The following is a 17,011-nucleotide window of genomic DNA, read 5'->3' as shown; positions in this document are numbered from 1 at the left end:
TGTGTGTGTGTGTGTGTGTGTGTGTGTGTGTGTGTGTGTGTGTGTGTGTGTGTGTATTCTGAATCAGTTGAAAAGTAGAGTGGCTTTCTTTGACAGAGTTATGTCCCTTGCCCTAGGTTAAAATCCTGATGACGAACGAGTTTCTTTTTTTCATACGAATTTCGTTCTAACTATTCTGTCTTCATCTATTTCTCCTGTCTGTAGTCTCTAATACTGAACTTCGCGCTACACAACTAACCTGATGAACCAAAGAAGAAGACAATGGGCAATATAAATAAATAACTAGAACATTATGTATAAATTGGTATGCATATGTAAATAATGTTTTAATGGAGAAATACAGGATACTATTCTATATAGCTACGTTAGTCAGTAGGGGAAAAAAAAAAAAGCTTTTTCCAAGCTAAGAAACTAATCTATTCTATGTAAAACGTATGAAGGATGAATTTAAATAGAAGAGCTTGGCAGTGCAGATAAAACATATGCATGCTTAATTTGTGTGGGAAAGTTAGCAAAGAAGCTAGGATTTAAGAAATATATTCAGCTGGTAAGCAAAAACAATGCATGGCCTGACATTGGTTTTTACTGAGATGATTTTTGCAAATGTATATAGTTTAATGTGTGTGTGTATGTGTGTGTTTCAACAAAGATTACCCCCATTTGAATTCCTTTTCAGAACTGCTTATCAATTTTTTTAAACAGAAAGTCAATGAAATGCATTATTATAACTTCTGTAATAATATGTAACATACATACAACAAACACAATTAAATAATCAGGAGGCACTTTAATAAATTAATCAAGTGTCTAGCAATTAATTTTATGTTGATTTGTCTGTAAATATAAAAAAAACTCAATATGTTAGTAGAGAAAAAAGGTATCAAGAAAATTAGACCAGTGGTTCCCAAAACTATTCAAGTTTGCTGCAGAATTATTTTTATCAAAATATTTGGCATTGAATAGAGCTTTTTTTTTTTTTTTTCTTCCCCGCCCCCACCTCTCCCTCTTATATCCATATCACTTAACCAAAACTATTCAGTCATCATTACCTTAAGACATTGTTTCTACTATAGGCATAAGACCTGAAATTTGGTGGGAGTGGGGATAGTCAATTATATTAACCCCAGTGCTTCATTGGTACTTAATTGAACGAAAGGCAGAGATGACCACATAAAGAGGGAGAAAATGCTGCTAAGCTTTTTGTCCAGTATGCTAATGATTCTGCCAGCTCGCTGCTTTATCTTTACCTTAATATATCACTAGCATTGTCTAAGTAGAATTTTTTGGTTTTTTAATTTTTTTTTGGGGGGGGGGGGGTAAATTAAAATTACAAAAATCTTTTCATGAATCTAGATTATATTTCTATTGAAAATGTTTTGGGATCCACTGGTAGAGAAACTCTGAACACTCAAGCTGACAGTTCTTTAAAAAAAAAAACCCCAGTTCATGTGAATATTGATGTATATGCTATTAATTCATATTGTGAAACAAAACAAACAGAAATTTCAAAACTATTTTTCTTTTTCGGTGGGGAGTGGGGGAGAACAAATTAGATTTCTTCAAATACAACAACAATCAGTCAGTAGAACAAAACCTAATATATAAGAAGTTCACAGCTTCAAGGATGAAATTATTCCTGTATACTACATTACCCTCTCTATCTGAATAGGTCTAGCAGTGAAAGGTCTCATATTATCATCTTTTGTTCAATATAACTAAACTTAACTTTAAAAAATCTATAGGCATCCTCTCATGTCCTGGAATCATTGTGTTGCTGAAAACCTTGATATAATGCTGAATTCTGTAATGCAAAGAATATTTTCAACTGACTTCTATGTAACATAGAAGCCAATGGAAAATAGGTTTTACCCTACAGAATTCCTTGTTTGAGCAAGATTTTTCAGTAACACATTTCCATAATGTTAGAGATGCTGAGGGGATATCCTGTATTATTAATCATGTTAAGAATTATCTTCATACAAACTTAAATCTCCTTTTAAAACATGTGTACATGCATGCACATAAAATCTTTCAAAATTCATGCTTGAATGCAAGAAATTATGCTCATGCTTGTGCATAAGAACAAACCACAGCAAAACACTCGGTAAATAAATATTGATTTCAAACTGATACAAGGCTATAGGCAGGAAAGGAGTCAGGATGGTCAATTAAATCAACCCCAGATCTTGACAGGTGCTTTAATTGACTCAGGAAGGGTGAAAGTCTATGTGGATCTCAGTGGGATTTGAACTTGAACAAATATCAATACAGCTTAAAAGAATAATTTCTTTACTTACAAGAGACTTTTAAAGAAAGCAATCTTTGACAAGTTTCTTTACAATATTGAGCTAGTTTTTTTTTTTTTAAATTTTAGCTAGGACTAAAAACTGAAATAATATGCTAACAACAAATAAGTACAATATACATAAAGAAACATTGTTCAAGTTTCTTTACTAAGATAAGATTCCATGTGATGATGTGTAAAGATATATTTCAAGCAGTATTGCATAAAACAAAATTTTATGGGTAGTGTTTTAGCAGGTCAAATAATTATTATAGAAGATCTATCATTCATTAGCTAAATTCTACTGGTAATTATATACTGCTTTCCAGCTTTTACAGGCACGGATGTTTGATGTAGAAGTTTGGTTCTCAGTCGATTCATTTTGAGTTCAGTCACACTGTGAAGCACTTTGGGCAGGTGTATATTCTGCTACAGTCCTAAGCCAACCAAAACTCTTGTGAGGGGAAAATGGTAAAGAGGAAACTGAAAGAAGCCCATTGTGTATATAAATATAAACATGTATGTGTGTGTTTATATTTTCACTTCTTGATAACTGCTCAGCCACAAGAGATGAAATTCTCATTTCCCCAGTCAATAAATTGTCTGCAGGCTTTGCGCCTTGGAAGACATGTGAAATAAGAGATCCCCTGCTTGAAAATCGGGTAAGGTTTAGTAACAGGAAGGACATCCAGCTGTAAAACAATGCCTTCATAACATATTCATCTAACCCATGCTAGGACAGAAAAACAGACAGAAAAGTGAACAAATATTTTGGGAAACATCTTTGCATGAGATGTGTATAATACAAGTTTTCATAATGAGTGTTGAATATAAAATATAACTGTAATAGGATGAGAATGCAATAAATCAAGCCAATGTAGCAGGCGTCTGTGCAGATAGTTTGAAGCAGTGAAAATAATGAGAGAGCTATGAAAATGATGGTCCTATGATACAAGAAATAAAACCCAGATGTATGAATCTTAATGCTGGTGTCACTATCCATTGTTGTAAACAAAAACATTAAACATCGCAAGAGCAACAAGGTACTAAGTCCAATAAACTAAATAAAGAATTGGTAGAGGAAAGCCACTAAATAGCTAAGCTTAGAATTACAATAAATAGTGGATAATTAACTATAATGGATTAAGCAACCACATGTTCAATTCAATGACAGAGAAAAGCTTGAAAAATATTCCCGATAACAGTATTGATTTTTTGTCACAAACAAAAATAATAGATACCCAAAGAAACACTGGCATAGAAATATCCTGGTTTTAACGACAATAAGCTGCCAAAAATTGCACACTGCAAAACATATACAGAAGTAATAAACATTGAGGGAAATGAATAATATCTAAATTTAATTAAATTTAAAGGACTTTCAAGATAGCTTGTAAGCATGTACTAAACATCGTAGTGACCATTTTGTCCTTTTAATATTGTAATACAAATACACAGTTGTATGAAGAATTAACAGAAGTATAAAAACCTTAAGGAACATCAAAATAAAAGTAGAAGGAAAATTTCACAAACTCATTTGTATGTGTAAAACTTACTGTTTCATTGGGTCCACTATGTCACAAAACCTGTCAGAAGAAAGAATAATTTTCGTAACGTCTTAAACTGAATGAAATGGCACAGTGAAAGAAACTTTCTCCCGTGACAGTTGTCAACATACAAGTGATGTAATCTGGCTACTAGTTCTGGTCAACCAATGCATAACGATACTTTGGATTCTGAGTATAATAAACCAACTCCCAAAATTCTGAAAACTGAGACAGATTCGACATGGAAATGAATGGAAGTGCATCACATTGCACAGAAACAAATGCCCAACAATGTGAAAACTAAACAACATTTGTATTAACATTAGAAATTATCATAAGTCCCCATTCACTAAACTATAATATCTCACATCGGAATTATTAAATATATACCAGGGTAGATTAAAGTCTAGACGAAGAAAAACTGTCTTACCGTTCAGCTTCAGGGTTTATAAGAATAAGGTCTTGGCTGGTAGTATCAGGTTCTGTCAGCATTACATGTTTTGGAGTAGTATTTCCACTGAGAACTACATCTTTGTTTAATAAAGCTTCCTCACTGGTAGATATTTCTTGTAGCTAAAAGAATGGAAATAGAAGAAATATATAACACATTCCAAAAAAATACTATTGCTTCAATGAAATTAATCATTTCTTTGACCACTAATTAAGAGAAAACATGCTTGAAAAGCTACCAGAGCTTGATAAGCAAATGAAACAAACCAAAGTCTGATCCGTTTCCCACTTTATTTATTTACTCTTTTACTTGTTTCAGTCATTTGGTTGCGGCCATGCTGGAGCACTGCCTTTAGTCGAGCAAATCGACCCAAGGACTTATTCTTTGTAAGCCTAGTACTTATTCTATCGGTCTCTTTTGCTGAACTGCTAAGTTATGGGGACGTAAACACACCAGCATCAGTTGTCAAGCGATGTTGGGGGGACAAACACAGATACACAAACATACACACACATACAAACATACACACATACATACACATATATATGACAGGCTTCTTTCAGTTTTCGTCTACCAAATCCACTCACAAGGCTTTGGTCGGCCCAAGGCTGTAGTAGAAGACACTTGCCCAAGGTGCCACGCAGTGGGACTGAACCCAGACCCATGCGGTTTGTTAGCTAGCTACTTACCACACAGTCACTCCTACACCTATTTATTAATATTTACTTTGGTTAGTAATAGACATGGTTGAAAACTTAAATCATGACGTTTGAAATGAAAATTACTGAATGAACCACTGGAAATTTATGCAGTCACTCAACCCGCTACAAATGGAAACCAAATCTCCCCCCCCCACTCTCTCTCCCTCTCTTTTTCAAATCACTTCTCATTGCTTTAAAAAGAAAAGTGGAAACAGGACACATTAGATGGATTTAATCCTTGGTACACTATAATTATTTTTAAAAGAAAGATAAGACTGGAAAGTCATAAGTGGAATGTCTAGCCTGCAACAATATTCAGTTTAGCCTTTAAATCAACTTTATTACACACCCCACCACCAAAATATTTAAAAGTATTGTGTGAAATGCACATCACCAGAATGTGCTAAGAGTTGGAGCCCAACTAGACTAATCACTAATACTAGTTTTGATAGCTCAAATCTATACAAAAGAAGGTTACAAATCCATACCCTTTAAAGACGTCACCTACTTCCCCTTCACTTTACCTATGTGCTGAACCAAAAAAGAAGCCAAACCACCCTGTCAAACTTATAAACATGTTCATCCAAATGGACTCTAGTGATATAAGTGATGTCAAACATTGGTCTTTACAAGAACTTGTTTGTTGGCACTCCGTCGCTTACGATGTCGAGGGTTCCAGTTGATCCGATCAACGGAACAGCCTGCTCGTGAAATTAACGTGCAAATGGCTGAGCACTCCACAGACACGTGTACCATTAACGTAGTTCTTGGGGATATTCAGCGTGACACAGTGTGACAAGGCTGGCCCTTTGAAATACAGGCACAACAGAAACAGGAAGAAAGAGTGAGAGAAAGTTGTGGTGGAAGAGTACAGCAGGGTTCGCCACCATCCCCTGCGGAGCCTCGTGGAGCTTGAGGTGTTTTCGCTCAATAAACACTCACAACGCCCGGTCTGGGAATCGAAACCGCGATCCTATGACCGTGAGTCTGCTGCCCTAACCACTGGGCCATTGCGCCTCCTTGCAAGAACTATATGTGTTCATTTGAACAATTTCTACTCTCACTCTAAGAACTCCATTTCTTCTTACCAATTATCTTTAGCACATCTCTATTGTGCAGGTTATACTCTATATTACAACTTAGCTTTGAAGAGTAATGGCTCTGCATACACAGAATTCATTCTCTCAAATATTTACCTCTCACCTCCTCCCTCCCTCTCTCTCTCTCAGGTATATTATAATTTATGGGGGAGAAAGAGAGGTTTCCCAACAAATTTCATGCACATACCTGATGATTATCTTCATTTTGTGGTTCTTCATTCTCCCCCAATTCAATGATTGTTGGATAAATACATGGTGTTTCATCAAATACATCAGTAATACTTTCCATAATACCTGGATATGGTATTTCTTCCACTGCTGTTACATTAGGCGATGGACAGTGTTCAACAACTTGAGCCTTCAATGCAAAAAAGAAAAAGAAAACAAATGTCACATGTGTACAAACTCAACAGAACTATATTTAAAAAAAAACATTATAATTATAAACTTATTTTCAAATAAGACTTTACTGAAAAACCTTATCATAAACATAGTATCAAGTGTGATGGATAAAAATGTATACATTTATACTTTACATAAAAATTAGATAACAATAGCACTAGTGAATGGATAACAAATACTAAATATAAATAGGTTTTTCATTTTTATATATTCATTAACATCATATGAAGACATTTAACAGCCTCAAATAAAATTCAACCTAATCTAAAAATAAAGCTAGCAACTAAGAGCCTCTCACTCAGGACAAAAGGTAGACTGTATGATGCATGTGTGCAAACTGCCATGCTACACAGCAGTGAAACATGGGCCATGAATGCTGAGGACATGCGTAGGCTTGAAAGAAATTAAGCTAGTATGATTCGCTGGATGTGTAATGTCAGTGTGCATACATGACAGAGTGTAAACGCCCTGAGAGAAAAGTTGGGCATAAGAAACATCAAATGTGGTGTCCAAGAGAGACAACTGCGCTGGTATGGTCATGTGTTACGTATGGATGAGAACAGCTGTGTGAAAAAGTGCCACTCCCTAACTGTGGAAGGAACCTGTGGAATATGGCCAATGCCAGTACCCACTGACTGGCTTCCGCACCGGTGGTACATAAAAAGCACTATTCGAACTTGATCGATGCCAGGACCGCCTGACTGGTCCCCATGCTGGTGGCACATAAAAAGCACCATCCGAATGTGGCCAATGCCAGTACCCTCTGAATGGCTCCCGACCGGTGACATGTAAAAAGCACTATTTGAATGTTATCAATGCCAGGACCACCTGACTGGTCCCCATGCTGGCGGCACGTAAAAAGCATCATCCAAACGTGGCTGATGCCAGTACCCCCGACTGGCTCCAGTGCTAGTGGCACATAAAAAGCACTATCCCAACATGATCGATGCCAGGCTTGCCTGATTGGCTCCTGTGCCGGTGGCATGTGAAAAGCACCCACTACACTCTCGGAGTGGTTGGCGTTAGGAAGAGCATCCAGCTGTAGAAACATTGCCAGATCAGATTGGAGCCTGGTGCAGCCGCTGGCTCTCCAGACCTCAGTCAAACCGTCCAACCCATGCCAGCATGGAAAACGGACGTTAAACGATGATGATGATGATGGTGGTGGTATGTATTAAATACTTGATGCTGTCAAGTCTAGGCTAAAGTTTTGGTGATAGATTCTTAAACAAACAACTGACAACAGGCATTTTAATCTTTAACCCTTTAGGATTTAGATTACTCCGTCAAATGTAATGCTTATTTATTCACATTGCTTTTAATTAATCATGCATTATAATGTAGCTGTGAGATTTCAATGATGTGATTGTTTATTTTTAGGACATTGTAGAGTAGGTGTGAGAGGCCAGATCTGGCTGGTTTGAGCATAAAAACAGGTAGACTATTTGGCCAGATATGGCCAGCTTGAATGCTAAAAGGTTAATCTACCAACAAGAAAGAAAACAATAACACCTTGAAAAAGAAGAATCTTTAGCAAAAAAAAAAAAAACCCTTACTGTTTGTGAATTTGGGAGATCTCCATTCTCTTCAATAGAGAGCTGTTTCTGAAAACAAGCTCTTTTGGCAGGCACTACAACAGTTTCTTGAGGTTCTGAAGCATCCTCAATCATTCTTGGCAGCTGTCTTTTGACATTTGGTAAACCTCGGTTGTGTTGGATGAAAGTCACCAGCAGTTGGATAAGCTGTGGAGGACAAAAAAATATATATATAAAAATAAATAAAATTTCAATGGTACCAATTCAACATTTTCAAACATTCCCTCATCTTTAACACCATCTCACATTAGTTATCATTCTCAACATACTCTCATGTAATGCCATCAAAACCCCCACTACCACCCACCATATCCACCCCTCTATAATTCCGACTGTCATGTCTGCCACAGTACATCTCTTTCCCTCACCACCTCACACTTTATCACCCTAGTTCTCATCAATCTACAGTTTTATTATACTGCTGCTTACTACCTCCTCCTTCCTGATCAACTATTTTTTTCACCTTCCCTCTAAACTATTCCCACATTGACCACACCTTCAAGGTATCAGTCACTCTCCAACAGGTTTAGAGCCAAGCCTGTGGCAGTTGAAACCTCCAGAGTTCTTGGCCCCCAGGTCATATCCCCACTCACCACTATCAGAGCAGAGATTGCTATCCGCAGGTGTGAGCCCTATCAGTCAGAGTGGCTGTTCCAGTACATCTCCCTCATTATCCTCTGCAGCAACAATTTTTCCATTTTGTCTGCTGGTGCCATGAGAAATGTTTCTATATTGTGAGAGGCAAGATTCTCCATTAATCCTTAATGAACTTAAAACTTAACTGTTCATAAAACAAACTTCCATCCAACATCGTCGTCGTCGTCATCGTTTAACGTCCGCTTTCCATGCTAGCATGGGCTGGACGATTTGACTGAGGACTGGTGAAACCAGATGGCTACACCAGGCTCCAATCTGATTTGGCAGAGTTTCTACAGCTGGATGCCCTTCCTAACGCCAACCACTCTTGGTTCGTTGCTTTTTCAACAACATTGGTGGCCACACCTTCACCCTTATCCATCATTCACTACACTCACATCAACCCCTATCACTAACCATATACCACTCTCCCCTCACACTCTTACAAACTAAATTACCGACCTTTCTGCATTTTCTGCTCCTATTGTTTTTTGTACCCGACACCTTGTCACCACCATCTTTATCTTTCTTTCCTGCTATTTCTAACCGCCTTTATGTAATGCCACAGTAACCATGTATCGATGATCTGATTGTTTATTTTTAGAATTATATTGTAGGCTAAGTGTAAGAGGCTGGATCTGGCTGGTTTGAACATAAAATTGATAGAATATTTTGGCTGGATACAGCCAGTTTAAATGCTAAAGTGTTAATCAAAGATCTAATCTACCCAATTAGAGCCTGATCGGGGTAACAACAATGTAGTGGTGATTGTTGGTGATAGTGTTGCTGGTTGTAAAGGCAATGATAATCAGAAACAGGTGAATGAATTGACAATTGTAATTTCTCCAAATATATTTCACACTTGTGACAAAGCCAAAAAATACTGACAATATACTAATGGTTACAAGAGTGTGTTGATAAATAAAGGAAACAGAGGCTTACTTTGTTCACTATCTGCTGCTGCTGTTTGTGTTTCTGTCGCAGTGATGCCACTTCTCTCCACAATGCATCATTCTGCCTAGGAATTAAAAGCAAGAAGAAAAAAATGACAATAATTACTTTTATTATTTCTTTTAACATTTGGGTTAAAAACAACAACAATAATAATTACTATACTTAGAGTCTTCTCTCTCTCTCTCTCTCTTTCTCATCAGTTTAAAAACATATAGGCATTAAGTAAGTTTGGTTTGATACAAATATAAACTTGATTTTGCAATAGCAAATTTTCTTCTTAATAGCCATTTTGCCTGGCCCACATATATCTATCTAACTCTCTATTTATTTTCTTTGTGTGTGTGTGTGTGTGTGTGTGTGTGTGTGTGTGTGTGTGTGTGTGTGTGTGTGTGTGTGTGTGTGTGCGTGCGCGCGCGCGCGCGCATATTGGATCATCCCATAAATAATGTGATCGTTTTATACTACTTCTATTTTTCAAGATTAAGATAAACAAAGTTCTTTTTTAATCTAAAATATACTCTCCTTCCTTTTCTACAATGCCCTTTCATCTATCTGGTAGACTTGCAAGGCCCCTGTTCCAAAATTCACTTGTCCATGACAAAAAATACTCCTCCAGTACTGTTCTGACCTCGTCTATAGAATTCATATTTTTCCCTTCCAAACGATTTTGAAGAATACAGAATAAATGATAATCAGATATTGTCTGAATAAACAGTGGGTTATAACTCTTTCAATTGGATTTGATCCTAACCTACCAAAATAAGATATTTCACATCCCTACCTCTCAGCTTGTATGGCTCTATCTACAAAACTGCTCCACTATCACATCATTCTCTTTTTAACTGGGGGGGTCTTGCTCCAGTCATGGATTAGGTCAGTTGCTATTAGCAGATTATCATGCAGGAACTCTCAGTTATCCTCTGTACTATAAAGATCTATTTTCTCCTCCACTATATCATATATGTTGAAATGAATAAATATAGACAAAACTTCTTATGCAACAAAAGTAGTTAACATATGTAACAAAGCATCTTCATTATTCTCAAGAGAAAATAAATTAATCAACAGCAGTATTGCTATCACCATCTACATCCATTTCTGTATGTCAGAATGATGTGGCTAGTCTGGGAGACAGCATCTTGCATATGATTTGGAGTACCTTGTATTAAGGGTGGACTAATTTTGAAACAAAATGTTATACTGAAATGATATGACATAAGCCATAGTTTAAAATGTTTACCTTTTCATAGTTTCCAATTTTGCATTAATGTGATCTTGTTTATTTTTCCACATTTTTACATCAGTATAAAGCTTCCCTAACTCTTCAGGATTAAGTTTTGTCGCATCAATTTTTACATTGGGTACCTGAGAAAAAGCAAAATATATCATGAGCATTGTAAAATGATTTGCATGTGACAAGTATGAAAAATATTGTAAAATAAAGCACATTACATAAGCATGATGAAAATGTACCTTATAAAATAATAGCAGTAGTGACCATTTCTAACAGACACAACACATGAACTGGGGATAGTTGAGTGTATTACTTACAGTACTCAACTGGTACATAATTTTATCAGACTCCAGAAGGATGAAAGGTAAAGATGACTTTAGCAGAATTTGACCTTAAAACATAGAGTAGTCAGGGGGAAAAAAGAAAAAACCCAAAGACATTGTGACTGATGCTCTCTTATCAGCACACTGCCTTTATTATTGACACTAATAAGACCAAACCAAATCATTCATAATCCTACATGATTATTAGTGAAAATATTAATGCCTTTTTTTATGACACAGAGCATAAGAAAAATCAAATCAAATCAAATCAGAAGTAACTTCATAATGTTCACACCTATAAGCGAATAATCCTGAATGAAACCTGAGAAGACAGGTGCACAGCTCAGAGATCAAGGAATCTCTCCATATTGAGTCATTACTTCGCCACATTAAGAGGTTACAGCTCTGGTAATACAGATATGTGATTAGAATGTTGCAAGAAGCAATCACAAGACGGATACTTCAGGCCAAACCCACCAGCAGAGACTTGATCCTTCCAAATGCTTCTTTGAATTTTTTAAAAACTGACTGGAGGATTTGGCCCTACAAGAAGCTGCTTATTATAGTTTTTAATTTTTTAAAATTTTTAGTGAACTGTCTTTTTCAAATAATATGATATTACATTACAATTTTATTCTGAAGTCTTCACAGTGCAGCTTCTGTACACTTGTTTGTCCTGTCTTTATTTTGCAAGCAACATTGATAAACATTCCCTCTTGTCTGTTCAAAAAGTAGAGGACATCTACCATGGCCTCCTTTTTGCACTCATGAATAGCTCACACCCCTAATTTAGAGTTAAATCTCAGTGCAAAATTCTTTCTCTTCATTGTTTTAGCTTTGCCTCATGTATAAATTGCATCCCAGTTTTTGCAGTTAAAATCAAGTATAAAATAGTACAACTTATAGATAAGAACATATGGTAGTTGTCTTCAAATTAATTGAGTAATATGTGAAGAACATGTACTTAGTTCATCAGAAAGGCCTTTTAAAGAACTATTTTGAAATTCTTCTACAGAATATGCATTTCATTGTCTTCAAAATTTAGCAATTTTGCATGATGAATCACGACTGCCACCAATAAAGGAATTAATCAGGTTTTCTAACTTGTCGGGATTATCAGGTTATACTGTAAGCTCATTCCTTTTCCTTTTGCACAAGTTTTCCATTAAGTTCCTTGAGTTGCTTTAACCCCTTGACATCTTTGCATCTGATTAGATAACCCAGCATCCTCCAGCCATTTTTTGCCAAATAATCATCTAAAACACTTGGGTACTTATGATCAACTGTATTTTGCATAGATGATTCATTCAGTTGAATACTAAAATTAATCTTTTGAAATTTCATGAACAAAGACTTTCAATATCAGCCCCGATTTCATCAATCCAGTGAGATACAGTTTTATTACTGAGAGACATCAATTGAAAACTCTTATCCTTATGTAATAAAAGTTTCTATTCTTAGTCAACACTTCTCTCCTAGACAGGATGGTGAAAAAACAATACGAAATAATAACTTAGCTTCATTCCACAATAAAAGAAATTTCATACTGCATTGTAACATCTCACACAAGATTTTATTTTTCAAAAATTATTTTTGTCTCAACTCAAAGTTTTGCTCTTCTATTTTGCACACATGTAGGTTCCAAAAAAATTTTTAATTTATATCTTTATATTTTATTTAGTTGTTTTATATTCTTATTTTATGTTTTACTTTATTTATTTTTTTGTTGTATTTTATCTTATTTTGTCATACTGAGTCAAGAATCCTCAGTTAATCAAATCTTCAACTTTTGTCTCAGAATCATCCTTCTATTGATGTAAATATGCACAGCAGGTCTTCAGACTGCCATTGCCATCACCATTTAGCATCCATGTTCCATGTTGGTATGCGCTGGACTATCATCTGGAAAAAAACTCTGAAATACTTTTCACAGATGGAAACTGACTGAATCTCCTTCTACCAAAGTTTTGCTCATACAATTTAATTTCACTTATAAAACTGCTGACTGAATTTTCTGCATGTATTAGATTAAAATTGTGCCCCTCGTAGTCACAAATTCAGGCTGTTCATTTTGTCATAAATACCAGCTAAGCAAGCTATATCTCCATGAATAAAGCCAATATCTTTTGCTAATTAGTCATCATGATTTTATAAGCAAAATTCCAACAGCAATGCTAAGCTGGAAGGCACAATTCAAACAAAACCTTGCTGACAGCCAAAACCAATGAAATTTAGTGTGGAGGCAGCAGCTTACAAAATTGTCACTATTCTGTTCACATAATTGGCAGAGTAACTTAGTGTTCCTAGTCCAAGACTTAATTTTTGTTAACAGCAAAAATAACTAAAGCTGGCCTTGAAGACAGCTGCTCTACTAAACACGACAAAGTGCCCATGATAAATTAGTGAATTATGCAGTGAGCTGCCTATACATTAGGTATTTCCTTTTTCATATATGACACCAGAGCAGCTTGGCAACCTGTCATAGATGGTACACACACCATCAGCTGTACACGATATCATATTGCCAAAAGAGACATAGTTAGTTTCAATGTAAATTTTTGATAATTGGAAAACTGTTTGATCCTTTGTTGTCAACAATTTCAGAAAGTGTTTCTTCATAGATTTTCCTTTCTTTAATAAAATGTCTATAGGCCATCAATAACATTTCTCACTGTCCTATGCAGTTTATTCATTGAGTCTTTTGAAATTTCATATACAAGCTGACTTTCAATATCTTTCCTTATTTCCTCAGTTCAGTAAGATATTATGTTATTACTGAGAGGAATCAATTAAAAAAAACATCTGTAGCTACTTTAAGGACCATAGTAAGATTTTCAGCCACAGAAGGTATCATTAATGTCACTCCAATTCTGTAGTTTCCCCACGTTTAGCTATAATTATATTTTATATGAAAGCAATTGGGTGTGAATTTGAGTAGATATCTTTCAATACCACATTCATATTTTCTAACTGTAATGTATGCACTTTTCCCCTTGTTGCTTTTTTGAAGAGTAGTCTTTTAGATGCAATGACTTCATAGTTTCACAGAAAGAAGACATGCATCAATAATGGTTTGAGAGTAAATACATATTGCCATTGAGGGTAAATCCATATTGCAATCTATATTGCCATTAAAAAAAAATTTTTTTTTTTGATAAGTGGTAGTTCTAATTGAACCATTTTCACCATTTTCATACTGGATCATAATAGTAAGAAAGAACTAAAATTTAAAAGCAAAATAACTAAATAATTGATATTAAAAATAATATCTAAGAAAACAAATTTCCAAATAAATTTTACATATAAAATGTCCAACTGAAATGAAATATCCTTAAAAGTGTTGCTAACAAGAAAATAAATAATTGAAAACGAAATCTATTTCGTGAGAGTCATAAGAAAGAAAAAAATTATGAATTAATAAGCACATTTATTTGATCCTATTCAGTGTAACTATCTCACATGTGTAAATTCTATGGTTGTACTTTCTTTTGACCTGTTTTAATAAGAAACAATTGCTGAGAATCAAATTGTTCTATTCAACTGAAACGTCAACAACAGTATTCAAGTATACAAGTTTATGAGCAACCAACTTTTAGCCAAATGTATACCACAAGGTTCCTACACTGGAACCCAATTATATGCAAGAATGGAAGACCAAAAAATTGAATTGCAGGAAACCATAATTGTGTTACAAAATGACAAAAGAAAACAAAATGAAATGATTTTTGAAAACCAAGGCTTCTGTGAAATGTTATAATGCAGTATGGAATTTCCTTTATTGTGAAATGAAGTCATGGTATTGTATCATGACTTTACCATCATCCTATGTAGTGGAGATGGTCTTCAGTACAATAACCCAAAATTTTAGTAATAATATAAATCGAACAAGAGTGGTACATTGTGGAGATTTACAACCTTTTTTATAAAAGCTTAACCCAAATACTGCAAAATTTGCTGCTAGTCATCAGCTATACAGATCATTGTAATACAGATCTACAATCTCAATTATTCTTATTTTACTTATTTTAATAAACAATGCACTTCTAAGAAAATTTAGGAATGTAGTTTTCCACTACTGTGTCCATTCTGCACTTGGAGCCAATGCAGTACCATTGAAGTGATATGATCAAAGAAATATCACCATTGCTTTTGTTGCTGAAACGGTTGTAGTTTCCAGCAGAAAGACAATTCTCAGAGTAATTTCTAATTAAAGTCATGAAAATAATTGTATTTCAAGTAATGAGAAACAATTACTGAGAATCAAATTGTTTCTATTCAGCTGAAATGTCTTCAGTATTCAAACATACAAGACCACTTTTATTAGAAATGATGGCTGCCAGCTTTCAACCAAGTTATATCATAAAATACCTAGGTTTCAAGTGGCCTTAACAATATCATAACACAACACACAGCTTTCCAGAGCCCATGTAATATTATTTTGCTCAGTACCCACTTTATGGCTCTTAGAATCGCTGACCAGGTTGTCATCAAGAATGTGAGATGTTTCTTCTCTTTTCTTCTTGAGGATATATTTGGATATTTCCCCCATTCATTATCATCTGCATCATCATTGTTTTTAACAACCACTTCTCTATGAATAATGAGGCAGATCTTCTATGGCCAGATGCCCTTTTTGTTGCCATTTCCTAAAATGAATTCATGTTTAGTACTGTTCCGCATTTCACTTTCCAAAAATGGATGGTTGATCTGTTGATATTGACAATGAAAAACATATTCATCACAAAAAAAAAACAACAACTTATTTTCTACTTGCTGTGAAAGAATTGCTACTGCTATTATCAAATAGGTTGCAAGCTAAATGTAAATAAGTAACTGGTTTGTGTACAACTACTTCATTGTACTCACTCCTAGCTTGGTTACATTTCTCTTTAAAAGTTGCCAAATAAGTTTCCAAAAATGTTTTGGATTTTTTGTTTCCCACCTTTATGTGTGTATATATGTATGTATATATATATATATATATATATATATACACACACACACATATGTATATATTTAAAATGTTGACACATATAATGTAGCTTTGTTTCTTTATGCCAGCATGGAAGGCAGATGTTAAAAGATGATGATGAAAAAATAGGGGACTTGATCATATTTAAATACAGACACGTTGTAAGGTTTTGTCTCTTTTGCTTTTCTTTTACTTTTTGTTTTGTCATTTTTTAAATATTTTTCTTTTAAAATACTGACACAGTTTTGCTAATACATTAACTTTTGTGAATTATTCATTATATGTAAAATAAAAATAAAAAATTAACTTCTAAAGTCTAATTACTACGACGAGTTGGGTGGCATGACTAATAAATGGTCAGTGGGCCCATTCCTACATTCATCAATATCAGTTGGTATTTCATTCCAATTCTCTGAGAAATTATGTTCTGGAGGAATTCTAAAACTCACCAATACACAATGAACAATAACAATTATAATTTGAGAGAGTCATCCTAACAATGATAATGTTTCTTTTGTCCGATAGGTATGTAATCCACATGCATATGTGTGTGTGTGTGTGTGTGTGTGTGTGTGTGTGTGTGTACACACACATCTCTCTCTCTCTCACCACATATATATATTATCACGGACTCTCCCGTCGTTAGACAACATATGAGGGTTCAGCAATTTCCTGCCGAGCAACCACACAGATGATTTGTTTATGGTGATAAAATGCTTGTGTACACAAAAGCTCACTCCCTCCATCAAATTGACATTACCTGTATAGGTGCACTATGTGCCACATATCAGATGACAAAATGATTGCAGAGC

At 35.0% G+C, this 17,011-nt stretch overlaps 1 protein-coding gene across 11 annotated transcripts in view; it reads right to left on the bottom strand.

Moving 5' to 3' along the window:
- LOC106876922 (heat shock factor protein 1) overlaps window positions 1-17,011 on the bottom strand; it is a 115,550-nt gene that overhangs the window by 27,358 nt on the left and 71,181 nt on the right. For 6 of the 11 annotated variants that reach the window (XR_016241667.1, XR_016241666.1, XR_016241665.1 and 3 more), the window contains exons 3-7: window positions 10,911-11,035; window positions 9,659-9,734; window positions 8,042-8,227; window positions 6,271-6,441; window positions 4,262-4,404 (exon numbers count right to left, since the gene is read on the bottom strand). Coding sequence is in view for 6 of the 11 variants with exons in the window: in XM_089351273.1 (XP_089207399.1) it covers window positions 4,262-4,404; window positions 6,271-6,441; window positions 8,042-8,227; window positions 9,659-9,734; window positions 10,911-10,963 (629 nt within the window). In the remaining 5 variants the exon portion in view is untranslated. Of the gene's footprint in view, window positions 1-3,840; window positions 3,871-4,261; window positions 4,405-6,270; window positions 6,442-8,041; window positions 8,228-9,658; window positions 9,735-10,910; window positions 11,036-17,011 lie in introns of all 11 variants that reach the window. The other 5 variants (XR_016241664.1, XR_016241663.1, XM_089351270.1 and 2 more) reach the window with 1 other exon arrangement.

The sequence above is a fragment of the Octopus bimaculoides genome, chromosome 4 (assembly GCF_046866305.1).
Source record: "Octopus bimaculoides isolate indiv1 chromosome 4, ASM4686630v1, whole genome shotgun sequence".
NCBI lineage: Eukaryota > Metazoa > Mollusca > Cephalopoda > Octopoda > Octopodidae > Octopus > Octopus bimaculoides.
The sequence above is the reverse complement of the archived record's forward strand: the minus strand, read 5'-3'. Positions and strand labels throughout refer to the sequence as shown.